Raw genomic sequence first — 13,160 nt, 5'->3', positions numbered from 1 at the left:
GTCCCAGCTACTAAGGAGGCTGAGGCAGGAGGATTACTTGAGTCTGGGAGGTTGAGGTTGCGTGAGCCATGATCATGCCACTGTACTCCAGCCTGGGCTACAAAGCAAGACTCTGTCTTGAAGAAAAAAAAAGTTAATGTTGTAAAAGACCACAAAAAACAAGTAGGAGGCTGGAGTACGGTGGCCTGGTCTCGGCTCACTGCAACCTCCGTCTTCTGCGTTCAAGCGATTCTCCTGCCTCAGCCTCCCAAGCAACTGGGACGATGGGAACGAACCACCATGCCTGGCTAATTTTTTGTATTTTTAGTTGAGATGGGGTTTTGCCATGTTGGCCAGGCTGGTCTTGAACTCCTGACCTCAAGTGATCCACCTGCCTCAGCTTCCCAAAGTGCTGGGATTGCAGGCGTGAGCCACACCTCACCCAGCTGGAATTCATTCTTCTTTTTTTTTTTTTTTGAGATGGAGTCTCGCTCTGTTACCCAGGCGGGAGTGCAGTGGTGAGATCTTGGCTCACTGCAACCTCCGCCTCCTGGGTTCAAGCGATTCTTCTGCTTCGGCCTCCCGAGTAGCTCGGACTACAGGTGTGTGCCACCACGCCCAGCTAATTTTCATATTTTTAGTAGAGATGAGGTTTCACCATATTGGTCAGGCTGGTCTTGAACTCCTGACCTCATGATCCACCCACCTTGGCCTCCCAAAGTGCTGGGATTCCAGGCGTGAGCCACCGCACCCGGCTCAGAATTCATTCTTAAGGGATAAAGAGACACAACCAAATGCCATGTGTGAATCTCAGTAGTTTCCTATATGAGGAAATATACCCGTGAGAACATTATGTAGACACTTGGGAAAATGTCACATAGACTGTATATGGACTATATATCAAGGTTCAGTTTCCCGAGTGCCACAATTCTACGGGGTTTTATAGGAAAACGTCTTTGTTCTTAGGTAGCACCATGATTTCTGCCCCAGGGGAGGGGGGTGCTGAGAAGAGAATGGGAGAGAAAGCAGATGTGGCAGATACCAACAACTGGGAGCCCGGGGGGGTGTGGATGTCATGTGCTGCCCTTATAATTTTTGGTAGGTCTGAAATATTTTAAAACAAGGCTGAGCGCGGTGTCTCATGCTTGTCATCCCCGCACTTTGGGAGGCCGAGGCAGGCGGATCACCTGAGATCAAGAGATCGATACCAACCTGGCCAACATGGAGAAACCCTGTCTCTACTGAAAATACAAAAATTAGCCGGGGGTGGTGGCGTGAGCCTATAGTCCCAGCTACTCAGGAGGCTGAGGCAGGAGAATCCCTTGAACCTGAGAGGCGGAGGTTGCAGTGAGTCGAGATGGCGCCATTGCACTCCAGCCTGGGCAACAGAGCGAGACTCCTTCTCAAAAATATTTTAAAAACTGAAAAGAAATATTTTAAAACAAAACTTGGGAAAAATAAAGCGTGGAAAGTGAGAACTAGGAAGTGGTGACTACTGATACCTGTTTACAGAGTCTGGCTGTGAAGAGAAAGCAGGAAAGAGAAAGCGGTAGCTAGAGGGTGAGGTGAGGCTCTGTAAGATGGAGGCCTGAGGCCGGGCGCGGTGGCTCACACCTGTAATCCCAGCACTTTGGGAGGCCAAGGTGGGTGGATCACTTGAGGCCAGGAGTTTGAGACCAACCTGGGCAATGTGGTGAAACCCCCTGTCTAAAAAAAATTACAAAAACTAGCCTTTGGTAGCATGTGCTTCTAGTCCAAGGTACTTGAGAGGCTGAGGCTAGAGGATCACTTGAATCTGGGAGGTCAAGGCTGCAGTTAGCCGTGAATGTGCCACTGTACTCCCTGTCTCAAAGAAAGAAAGAAAAAAAAGATGGAGAAATAACCACGTGTTGGTGTGCCCACAGGGGAGTGATCCAGCAGACGGGAGACCTGATGATGTGGGAGTGGGGGACTCCTGGGGGGGTGTCCCCTTGCCCTGGATTGAGGGATGGGTCTATTAGGGAGAGCTGGCCCTGGCTGGAGCAGGGCGGTTCATTCTGAATCCCTGTGGCCCGGGCAGGGGTGGGGGGATGTGGTGGAGCTCAGGGACCTCCTGAAGGCTTGTGTCCCCACCCCAGGTATGCCACCATGCCGACTGCCAGCAGCTGCACCGCCGGGGGCCCCTGAACCTGTGCGAGGCGTGTGACAGCAAGTTCCACAGCACCATGCATTATGATGGGCACGTCCGCTTCGACCTCCCACCTCACGGTGAGCGCAGGAGGGAGCCCAGCTCGGCCCCCAGAGCTCCTGAGGCGTGTTTCCCTAACTATTGGAACCATGATAGAGGGCTGTGAGAAGGACAAGTCGACTGTAAATAATGAAACCCGAGTATGCCACGGATCCTTTTGTTCCATGTGTTTTTTTAGCAGGAGAAAAAGTCCATGACTGTGCCCCTTCCCGAGGCAGACTGGTCTCTCTGGTGCTGTGTTCTCACTGGTTCTCACCTCCTGCAGCTGCCCCTGCCCCTGGCCTGGGGCCCAGAGAAAGCCTCTTTCTTTCTAACTCTGTCTGTCCTCAGGGCAGGGGACTTCTAGGCAAGTCCTCCAAGCCAGGGCGTGGGCCTAGCAGAGGTGGCATGGGGTTGGGTGGCCAGGTCAGGAAGAGCTTGTAGCAGGAAGTAAGAAACTCCTCCTGGGCGGGACGTGGTGGCTCACATCTGTAAGAGGCGGGTGAATCACGAGATCAGGTGTTTGTGACCAGCCTGACCAACATAGTGAAACCTTGTCTCTACTAAAAATACAAAAATTAAGGGCCGGGCGCGGTGGCTCACGCCTGTAATCCCAGCACTTTGGGAGGCCGAGGCGGGTGGATCACGAGGTCAAGAGATCGATACCATCCTGGTCAACATGGTGAAACTCCGTCTCTACTAAAAATACAAAGAATGAGCTGGGCACGGTGGCGCGCGCCTGTAATCCCAGCTACTCAGGAGGCTGAGGCAGGAGAATTGCCTGAACCCAGGAGGCGGAGGTTGCGGTGAGCCAAGATCGCGCCATTGCACTCCAGCCTGGGTAACAAGAGCGAAATTCCGTCTCGAAAAAAAAAAAAAAAAAAAAATTAGATGGGCATGGTAGCACGCGCCTGTAATCCCAGCTGCTCAGGAGGCTGAGGCAGGAGACTTGCTTGAACTTGGGAAGTGGAGGTTGCAGTGAGCTGAGATCGCACCACTGTACTCCAGCCTGGGTGACAGGACAAGACTCTATCTCAAAAAAAAAAAAAAAAAGGAAACTGCTCAGCAGGGAGCCAGCGCAGGCCCACCACCAACTTGCAGACACCAAGGCCTGGTGAGAAGTGCCAACCCCTGTGTCCTTTCCCAGCTGACCAGAGGAACAAAAGGACTCTTCTGTTCAGGCACGGTGGCTCATGCCTGTAATCCCAACACTCTGGGAGGCCAGGGCAGGAGGATCACTTGAGCCCAGGAGTCCAAAACCAGCTTGGGAAACAGTGAGACCCCTTCTCTACAAAAACTACAAAAATTAGCCAGGTGTAGTGACACACACTTGTGGTCTCAGCTACTTGGGAGGCTGGGGTGGAAGGATTGCTTGAACCTCGGCAATGGAGGCTCCAGTGAGCCGTGATTGTGCCACCGCACTCCAGCCTGAGAGACAGAGCGAGACTCTGTCTCAAAAAACAACAGACAAACAAAAGGACTCTCTCCCTCTGCCAGGGCCCCCTGGGAATTCAGGTGTGGTCACAGCCATAGGAGAGGGGAGGCCTGAAAGAAAGAGCCATGGACTTTGATCTCTTCCTGTAACAACCCCAGAGTCCAGGCTTTCTTATCCTTATTTTATAGAAGGGTAAACTGAGGCCACAGGTGGGTTTGTTTTGGGGATGGAGCTTCACCGTGGGTGTCATCCCTGGGCCCTGTGTCCTTTTGGGTATGTGGGGATAGATAGAAATGAGTGAGGCTGGGCAAGGTGGCTCACACCTGTAATCCCAGCGCTTTGGGAGGCTGAGGCGGGCGGATCACCTGAGGTCAGGAGTTCGAGACCAGCCTGGCCAACATGGTGAAACCCCATCTCTACTAAAATTACAAAAAAAGTGAGCCAGGCGTGGTGGTGCACGCATCTGTAATCCCAGTCGGGAGGCTGAAGCATGAGAATTGCTTGAACCCAGGAGGCGGAGGTGCAGTGAGCCAAGATGGCGCCACTGTACTCCAGCCTGGGTGACAGAGTGAGACCCTGTCTCAAAACAAAAACAAAAAACAATGGCTGAGCCCCTCTCCTCACAGAACTGAAGGGCCCTCACTACCTTGAACCTGAGGGCTCCAGGGTAACAGACTATGGTCCCTCAGGAGGCGGCCAGGCTGCAGGCTGAGGAAGGGCCGGGGAGGCACAGCCCCCTCTCGCTTTCTCCCAAGGCTCTGTCCTGGCCCGGAACGTGTCCACCCGGTCATGTCCGCCGCGCACCAGCCCTGCAGTGGACTTGGAGGAGGAGGAGGAGAGCTCTGTGGATGGGAAAGGGTAGGTGAGGGGTGGATGGGCAGAGGGATACCTGGGGGGGCCCCAAGGCTGGGTCTCAGATCAGACATTCAGGACCAGATGCTTCGGTGCCCTCCCAAGTAAGGCTGATGCACCTGCCTCTCCCCACCCCTGTGGCTGTCCTGATTCTGGGAAGAGGCCACTCAGTCCAGGCCAGCCTCCAGGGCGCCTAGGATTCCAGCCGTCACCAGACTAGGTACGGTTGGGTGTGACTCCCATGTTGGCCACCAGAGGGCGCACAAGCCCATGCAGGCCCGGCCGCGTCAAATCAACACGGGTTACCTGTCATCGGGGTGAGCGAGGGGCAGAGACCCGGCCACAGGCCGACACCTCCAGCCTCTGCCCTCCCTGCTTCCCTGCAGGGACTGGAAGAGCACAGGCCTGAAACTCTCCAAGAAGAAAGCAGCGAGGAGGAGACACACAGATGTGAGGAGCCCCCGTGGCCGGCAGATGGGGGCTCCCAACAGCTTGCACCCTTTCCCGAGGCTGGGCCTCCCTTCCGGAGGCGGGTGGGGAAGTCTGCACCCTGGGCTGCAGAGGCCTGGGAGATCACTGGGGCTCCCTTTTTTACTGAGGTTCCCATTCCAGACCTGAGGGTGGGGATGGTGGGGAGTGGGGAGGGTGGGGATGGTGGGGAGTGGGGAGGGTGGGGATGGTGGGGAGTGGGGAGAAGCTCAGAGCCCCTGTCCTCTCAGGACCCAAGCAAGGAGTGCTTCACCCTGAAATTTGACCTGAATGTCAACATCGAGACGGAGATTGTCCCAGCCATGAAGAAGAAGTCGCTAGGGTAGGACTTGGTGGGGCTCGTAGTGGAAGTGGGACTGGGGGCAGGTGTGGTCCCTGTGTCGCAGGCTCTGGGTCTCTGCAGGTGTGACTGTGTGTGTCTGTTTGGTGGCCTGTGCTTCTAAGCGCGTCTGGGTGTGGGCAGACCCATGTGGGTGTGCACGCCAGTGTGAGGGAGTGTGGCGGGGTCTGTGTACTTGCGCGTTTTTGTTGTTGTTTTTGGGGGTTTTTTTTTGAGATGAAGTCTTGCTTTGTCACCCAGGCTGGAGTGCAGTGGCATGATCTTGGCTCATCGCAGCCTCCACCTCTGGGTTCAAGCAGTTTTCCCTGCCTCAGCCTCCTGAGTAGCTGGAATTACAGGTGCCCACCAGCACGCCCAGCTAATTTTTGTATTTTTTAGTAGAGACAGGGTTTCACCATGTTGGCCAGGCTGGTCTTGAACTCCTGACCTCAGATGATCCAGCTGCCTCGGCCTCCCAAAGAGACTTGTGCGTTTTAATCATGTATGCAGGAGCCAGGCCTGTGTGTGGGCGGGCTTGTGACAGGTCTGCTGTGGTGTGCAGACGCGCCCATGTGAGAACCTCTGCAGGCAGGTGTCTGTGCACCTGCGGGTGATCCCAGGCGGGCTTCTCTTTTCCGTTGGGAAGGTGGGGGCAGCCGGGGCTGTGGGTGGGGTGGGGGCTCATGGAGGCGGGGTCTGAGCTGAAGAAGCTGCTAAAGCGACTGGCTGCTTGGTTCTAACACACACACCTCCTGTCCTGGGGGCAGGGAGGTGCTGCTGCCTGTATTTGAAAGGAAGGGCATCTCGCTGGGCAAAGTGGACATCTACCTGGACCAGTCCAACACGCCCCTGTCCCTCACCTTCGAGGCCTACAGGTTTGGGGGACACTACCTTCGGGTCAAAGGTGAGCAGCAGATGGGGCCGCTGGGGCTGGTGGGGCCTCCTGGAGATAGGTGCCCTTCCCAGGCTCAGGTTCCCATTGGCCGTGGGCCTGAGCAGCCTCATTACCATACAGGTGTCTCTGCTGGGTGCTGCTGGCAGGGCAGGGCTGTTGGGGGAGGGCAGGCAAGGCTTGGTGTGGATCCTCCGGGGAGAGAGGATTGGGGCCTCTCCTCTACCACACCTGGGTGCTGAGGATCTCTTGTGGCACCCACATGCGGCCCCAGCCAAGCCTGGAGACGAGGGCAAGGCGGAGCAGGGAGTAAAGGACTCCAAGTCCCTGAGTCTGCCAATCCTGCGGCCGGCCGGGGCTGGGCCCCCTGCACTGGAGCGCGTGGACCCCCAGAGCCGCCGGGAGAGCCTGGATATCTTGGTGAGGAGGAGGGGATGTGTCAGGGAGCGGGTGGGAAGGGGCCCAGGCTGGACCCACAGCCCCTCCGCAGTGGCAGTCACCCTGGGTCTCTCACTGCCCCCTGTTGGAGTTTTAATTGCCCCTTCTGGAAAAGGGGGCTGGCTGTGAGAGTAGGGGACTCTCTCTCTGGATCTGGCCATAGCCCAAGGTGACGGCTTGTATCTTAGGACTCTTCTAGTGCCAGGGAGTCAGTGTGTGCATGTGTGCCTGACAGCACTTGTGCCCGGGGCTACAGGCCATCCAGTGCCACATTTGCCAGTGCATCTGAGTGTGTGTAACGAACTCTGTGCTTCATGCTTGAGGCTGGAGGACTGGGGGATGATAGTCTGGGCGTATCTATGTCTGGACTTTCCGGCCTCCAGATGTGTCTGCGTCCCAGGAGAGGGGACACCCCAGGGTAGAGACGCAGAGACCCTCCTTCATCCCAGACTGGCCTGAGGCCCTGGGGTGGGGCCATGGGGGCTGGCAGGGAGTCTTGGCTCTGACCACCCCTCCCTGGCCAGGCCCCTGGCCGCCGCCGCAAGAACATGTCGGAGTTCCTGGGGGAGGCGAGCATCCCCGGGCAGGAGCCCCCCACGCCCTCCAGCTGCTCTCTGCCCAGTGGCAGCAGTGGCAGCACCAGCAGCGGCGACAGCTGGAAGAACCGGGCGGCCAGTCGCTTCAGCGGCTTTTTCAGCTCAGGCCTCAGCACCAGCACCTTTGGCCGGGTACGTGGCCCCATCAGCCCAGGGTCGGGCAGCTGGCTGGCCGTGACCTCTGACCCTGACCAGGGTGTCCTTCCAGGAGGTGGACAAGATGGAGCAGCTGGAGGGCAAGCTGCATGCCTATGGCCTCTTCGGGCTGCCCAGGCTGCCCCGGAGGCTGCGCTTTGACCATGACTCCTGGGAGGAGGAGGATGATGAGGATGAGGATGAGGACAATGCCTGCCTGAGGCTGGAGGACAGCTGGCGGGAGCTCATTGATGGGCATGAGGTAAGTGCAGCCCACCACGCATCTTCCTCCTTGTCCTGAAAGGGGTACAGCCCTTGGGAGGACCCAGTGATAGGATGTGCCATGGGACGCCCCAGAGAGGCCACTCTTCTCATTATAAAAATATATAAAGAGGCCACTCTTCTCACGATAAAAATCGTGAGCTGCCTGGCTGTTTTAGTGGCAGAGGAGGGCCCAGAACTTGGGTGTTTTGACTGTGATTATTCATGGGATGTCGAGGGTGACCCTGCTCCTCTTAGGACCTCCGTGTCACCATCAGGAAAATGAGGAAGGGCATGCACGTTGCTCACCCTCTCTGGCCACCCTGAGGTGCTCCAGGCCTCCTGGTTGACCGTCCTGCCCTCCCTCCAGAAGCTGACCCGGCGGCAGTGCCACCAGCAGGAGGCGGTGTGGGAGCTGCTGCATACGGAGGCCTCCTACATCAGGAAGCTTCGGGTGATCACCAACGTGAGTAGGGGCGCGCTGCTGCCCTGCCCCCAACTTTCTGGTCTCTCTCTGGCAGCCCTCAGCTGAGTCTGAGCCTTTGCAGAAGGAGCAGGTGCCTGGCAATGAGGTGGGGGCAGGAAAGTCAGAGAAGGGCCGCCCCAGGGAGGAGGGGGCTCCTAGAGGAACCTGGGAGGAGGCTTTGGGCAGGTGTGTGAGGTTCAGCTGAATTAGGCCTCCCAGGTGGGGCCTCATTCTTTCACTTTCATTCAGTGGCTGTTTCCCAGCACCTGCTGTGTGCCGGGTGCTCAGCAGCCGGCACCCTGGACGGGACAGAGCAGGCAGGCAGTGTAGGGATTCTGCTCAGGGAGTGCAGGGAGTGGAGCGCCTGCTTGGAGGTTGGAGGAAGGCTTTCTGGAGGGAGGAAGCACCCTCAGAGGTGAAACCTGGAGGCTGAGCCAGGGCAGAGGTGGAAAAGAGAATTCCAGGCGTGGCTACAAGGCCAGTCTCGCCAGAGCTTCCCTCCAGGAGGGGCTAGGGCAGTGTGACCTCAGGAGGGCTGTGAGGTCTTTCCTCAGGGTCTGGACCTCCCAGGTGCGAAGGCCAAAGGGGACAGCCTGCTTATTCCTGGCTGCTGTGGGGCCTACTGGGAAGGGGATGGGGGAGGCGTGGTGGGGAGCCTGAGGCCGGGTGGGGCCTTAGGGCGGGGACAACCTCCTTCCCCCCGACCCCAGCCGCAGCATCCCCTGATCCCACAGCTGTTCCTGTGCTGCCTCCTGAACCTGCAAGAGTCGGGGCTGCTGTGTGAGGTGCGGTGGGGTTTGGGGGTGGTGGCGGGGGTGGTACCAGGGAGGAGGGCGGGACCTGGACCTGGGGCGGGGCTAAATTGGTGGAGGGGCGTGGCCAACCGCACCTCCCGCCGCGTCCAGGTGGAGGCGGAGCGCCTGTTCAGCAACATCCCGGAGATCGCGCAGCTGCACCGCAGGCTGTGGGCCGGCGTGATGGCGCCGGTGCTGGAGAAGGCGCGGCGCACGCGGGCGCTGCTGCAGCCCGGGGACTTCCTCAAAGGCTTCAAGATGGTACGGGCGGGGTCGGGTGCAGTCGCGGGCACTGAAGCAGGGCTGGGGCGCCGAAAAGTCTCCACCGCCCGATCCGGTCTGCCCAGCATCCCCAACCTCCCCCAGGCCCGTGACCACATATGACCCTTTGTGGCCAAGGGTGAGAAATTACGAGGCAGTCGCCCGGGTTTGAGCCCTCACCTGGCCATCCACCCCTGCTCCCTGGCCGCGGGTGGTCACTTTGGCTGAGGCTGTTTCCTCATCTGGAAACAGGGATCATAAGCTTGCCGCCCCCCTGGGGTGGTCGCCCAGGTGCAGTAAGGAAGCGCTTGCGCAGCGCCAGGCGCGGGCCGGCCCGCAGGGAGCGCGCGGTAACCGGCGCCGTGGTTGTTCTGCCCCGGGCCAGTTCGGCTCGCTCTTCAAGCCCTACATCCGCTACTGCATGGAGGAGGAGGGCTGCATGGAGTACATGCGCGGCCTGCTGCGCGACAACGACCTCTTCCGGGCCTACATCACGGTGAGGGCGCGAGTGTCACGGGCGGGGCGCAGGGGCGCAGGAGGATGCGACCCTGGGTGGGGCCGGGTGGGGCGGGGCCTTCCCTGAGCCCCCACTCCCCCACTCCAGTGGGCGGAGAAGCACCCACAGTGCCAGCGGCTGAAGCTGAGCGACATGCTGGCCAAGCCCCACCAGCGGCTCACCAAGTACCCGCTGCTGCTCAAGTCGGTGCTGAGGAAGACCGAGGAGCCGCGCGCCAAGGAGGCCGTCGTCGTCATGGTAACCCTGCTGGCCGGTGCGGGGGCGGAGCAGTCCCCCCTGCGCGGCTCTTTGTCCTGTCCAAACCCTGGGCCTGAAGCCCCCTCCCCTGCCCCTAGATCGGCTCCATGGAGCGCTTCATCCATCACGTGAACACATGCATGTGGCAGCGGCAGGAGCGGCAGCGGCTGGCGGCCGTGGTGAGCCGCATCGACGCCTACGAGGTGGTGGAGAGCAGCAGCGATGAAGTGGACAAGGTGGGCGCGTGTGTTTGTGGGGCTTGCCGGCTGGGAGGGAGGAAGGCCAAGCTGGCAGGCTGGGGCTGTGCTGGGCATCCCACTGAGGATGCCTAGCTGAGAAGGGGGTCAGGCCCCGGCCTCCCCTACACTCAAGCTCTCCATCCCCAGCTCCTGAAGGAATTTCTGCACCTGGACCTGACAGCGCCCATCCCCGGCGCCTCCCCGGAGGAGACGCGACAGCTGCTGCTGGAGGGGAGCCTGAGGATGAAGGAGGGGAAGGACAGCAAGGTGACTCCAGGGCCACCCCCCCCAGTGCCTTGTCCTTCTTGGGGACCTGCTGGGCCCCTCTTAGCTCCCAGTCACTTGGGTAATGACTCAAGAACCAGTGATCTTGTCATAGTGAATGACAGTTCTCTGCCTGCCATTCACAAGTCCAGCAGCAGGGTCCTAGCTCTTGGAAGTGCCGATTGTGCCCACCTGTTGGTGCCATGTGGGTTCCTGGGCGGCCGCATTCCACAAATGGGCCAGGAACCCCAGAGCCCTGCTCCTGTGCTGTGGCCCCTTCAGGCACGGGGCAGCTGAGAGCTTGCACACAGTGACTTCAAAGTCAACACTCTTCTTTTTTTTTTTTGAGACCGAGTCTTGTTCTGTGGCCCAGGCTGGAGTCTCACTGCCATCTCGGCTCACTACTATCTTCGCCTCCTGGGTTCAAGTGATTCTCCTGCCTCAGCCTCCCAGATATCTGAGATTATAGGCATGTGCCACCACACCAGCTAATTTTTTATATTTTTAGTAGAGATGGGGTTTCACCATATTGGCCAGGCTAGTCTTGAGTTCCTGACCTCGTGATCTGCCTGCCTCGGCCTCCCAGAGTGCTGGGATTACAGGCGTGAGCCACCGTGCCCGGCCTCAAAGTCATTACTCTTCTTTTTAATGTAAACTTGCATTGAGATAAGTCTTCAACATACATCTCAGTGAAAGAGAATCATCTCCCTCTTCATTTTAATTTTACTTGAAGGTTCATGATGGGAGGAGTGCTCCCAGGGGAGGCCGGTGCCACAGCCCTGGCCCTGACCCTGCTGGCCTCTCTGGCCCCCTCACTGCAGATGGACGTGTACTGCTTCCTCTTCACGGATCTACTCTTGGTGACCAAGGCAGTGAAGAAGGCCGAGAGGACCAAGGTCATCAGGCCACCACTGCTGGTGGATAAGATCGTGTGCCGGGAGCTACGTGACCCTGGTAAGGAGCCCTGGTCCCCTGGTTCTGGGCGGGGGCCATCGTCCCTGCTCACACTGACTTGGGCCTTCCCTACCCAGGCTCCTTCCTCCTTATCTACCTGAATGAGTTTCATAGTGCTGTGGGGGCCTACACGTTCCAGGCCAGTGGCCAGGCCTTATGCCGTGGCTGGGTGGACACCATTTATAATGCCCAGGTGAGCGAAGAGTGGTGAGTGGGTGGCAGGGCTGATGGAGGAGCTGCTGGTCACAACCCATTCTGCTCAGTGCACCCCAACACTCCTTGCAGAACCAGCTGCAGCAGCTTCGTGCACAGGAGCCCCCAGGCAGCCAGCAGCCCCTGCAGAGCCTGGAAGAGGAGGAGGATGAGCAGGAGGAGGAAGAGGAGGAGGAGGAGGAAGTCGAGGAGAGTAGCACTTCAGCTGCCAGCTCCCCCACCATCTTGCGGAAAAGCAGTGGCAGCCCCGACTCTCAGCACTGGTATGTCTGCTCACGACCACCCAGCAGGTCAAAGCAGGACAAGTTCTCCAGCCTAGGACTCCTGGAGGCCCAGCCACGTCCCCGTCCTCCCAATGGCCTCTGTCATGAACCCGGCGGGAGCGGGGCTCTGTCTCCCCCGGAGTCCAGGTGGGGAGGGCAGACACCTTTCCACATGCTGCCAGCTCTGATCCGTTCGTGGTAGCTGCCTGGGGTGCTGTGCTGAGGATCCTTAGAGCAGGTCCAGCCTTGACAGGGAAAAGTGCTACTGAGGTCTGTTGTGGGCAGTGGAGCTGGAAGATCTGCCACACCTGCCACATGCTGCCATCCCTGAGTCTCCAGCCCCAGGAGGGCAGAGGCTGTATGCCACTCACTGTGTGTTGCCCAGCCCGGGGCTGCCTCAGGCCACCTAGGCTTCATGACCTGGGCTGACTCTGCTTCTGGCCCCACAGTGCCTCGGATGGCTCCACGGAGACCCTGGCCATGGTTGTGGTGGAGCCCGGTGAGACGCTGTCCTCGCCGGAGTTCGACGGTGGTCCTTTCAGCTCCCAGTCCGATGAGACCTCTCTCAGCACCACTGCCTCATCTGCCACGCCCACCTGTGAGCTGCTGCCCCTGGGCCCAGTGGACGGCCGCTCCTGCTCCATGGACTCTGCCTATGGCACCCTCTCCCCAACCTCCTTACAAGACTTTGTGGCCCCAGCCCCCATGGCAGAGCCAGTGCCTCAGCCCCCAGAGACCCCACGAGCTCCTTCCCCTCCACCCTCGCCCCGTCTCCGCCGCCGCACCCCTGTACAGCTGCTGACCTGCCCGCCCCACCTGCTCAAGTCTAAGTCTGAGGCCAGCCTCCTCCAGCTGCTGGCAGGGGCTGGCACCCATGGGGCACCCCCTGCCCCCAGCCGCAGCCTGTCAGAGCTCTGCCTGGCTGTTCCAGCCCCAGGTATTAGGACTCAGGGATCCCCTCGGGAAGCTGGGCCCAGCTGGGATTGCCGGGGGGCCCCCAGCCCTGGCAGTGGTCCTGAGCTGTCAGAGCCCGAGGACAGAAGCAGCTGCCTGGCCGGGGAACCTGCAGGCTCCGACAGGAAGAGGTGTGGAGAGCTGCCCTCGGGGGCCTCTCCCGAGGTCCAGCCTGAACCCCCACCAGGGGTCTCCGCTCAGCACAGGAAGCTGACCCTGGCCCAGCTCTACCGAATCAGGACCACCCTGCTGCTTAACTCCACGCTCACTGCCTCGTGAGTGGCCTGGCCTGGGGTAGGGCAGGCAGCTCAGGGCGCTGGCATGGGGCCCAGTCATGCCTGGGAGCGTCACATTTGGGGAGGGTGATGGCGGAGGGAGCCTGAACCCTGCCCAGTG

General features: G+C 59.4%; 1 protein-coding gene across 5 annotated transcripts in view; it reads left to right on the top strand.

The window, feature by feature from the left end:
* Nucleotides 1-13,160, top strand: part of PLEKHG5 (pleckstrin homology and RhoGEF domain containing G5) — a 32,388-nt gene that overhangs the window by 17,846 nt on the left and 1,382 nt on the right. For 3 of the 5 annotated variants that reach the window (XM_021669901.2, XM_064363179.1, XM_021669903.2), the window contains exons 2-20: nucleotides 2,097-2,226; nucleotides 4,376-4,478; nucleotides 4,859-4,922; nucleotides 5,192-5,283; nucleotides 6,048-6,184; nucleotides 6,447-6,592; nucleotides 7,135-7,338; nucleotides 7,415-7,603; nucleotides 7,973-8,068; nucleotides 8,803-8,853; nucleotides 8,974-9,123; nucleotides 9,509-9,619; nucleotides 9,728-9,877; nucleotides 9,976-10,113; nucleotides 10,264-10,383; nucleotides 11,202-11,334; nucleotides 11,412-11,527; nucleotides 11,620-11,810; nucleotides 12,260-13,039. In XM_021669901.2, coding sequence (XP_021525576.2) covers nucleotides 2,097-2,226; nucleotides 4,376-4,478; nucleotides 4,859-4,922; nucleotides 5,192-5,283; nucleotides 6,048-6,184; nucleotides 6,447-6,592; nucleotides 7,135-7,338; nucleotides 7,415-7,603; nucleotides 7,973-8,068; nucleotides 8,803-8,853; nucleotides 8,974-9,123; nucleotides 9,509-9,619; nucleotides 9,728-9,877; nucleotides 9,976-10,113; nucleotides 10,264-10,383; nucleotides 11,202-11,334; nucleotides 11,412-11,527; nucleotides 11,620-11,810; nucleotides 12,260-13,039 — 3,101 coding nt within the window. Of the gene's footprint in view, nucleotides 1-2,096; nucleotides 2,227-4,375; nucleotides 4,479-4,858; nucleotides 4,923-5,191; nucleotides 5,284-6,047; nucleotides 6,185-6,446; nucleotides 6,593-7,134; nucleotides 7,339-7,414; nucleotides 7,604-7,972; nucleotides 8,069-8,802; nucleotides 8,854-8,973; nucleotides 9,124-9,508; nucleotides 9,620-9,727; nucleotides 9,878-9,975; nucleotides 10,114-10,263; nucleotides 10,384-11,201; nucleotides 11,335-11,411; nucleotides 11,528-11,619; nucleotides 11,811-12,259; nucleotides 13,044-13,160 lie in introns of those variants that run through there. The other 2 variants (XM_021669900.2, XM_021669904.2) reach the window with 1 other exon arrangement.

This window comes from Aotus nancymaae, unplaced genomic scaffold (assembly GCF_030222135.1).
Source record: "Aotus nancymaae isolate 86718 unplaced genomic scaffold, 86718_ANA_hifiasm-v0.15.2.pri h1tg000053l, whole genome shotgun sequence".
NCBI classification, from domain to species: Eukaryota; Metazoa; Chordata; class Mammalia; order Primates; family Aotidae; genus Aotus; species Aotus nancymaae.
The sequence above is the reverse complement of the archived record's forward strand: the minus strand, read 5'-3'. Positions and strand labels throughout refer to the sequence as shown.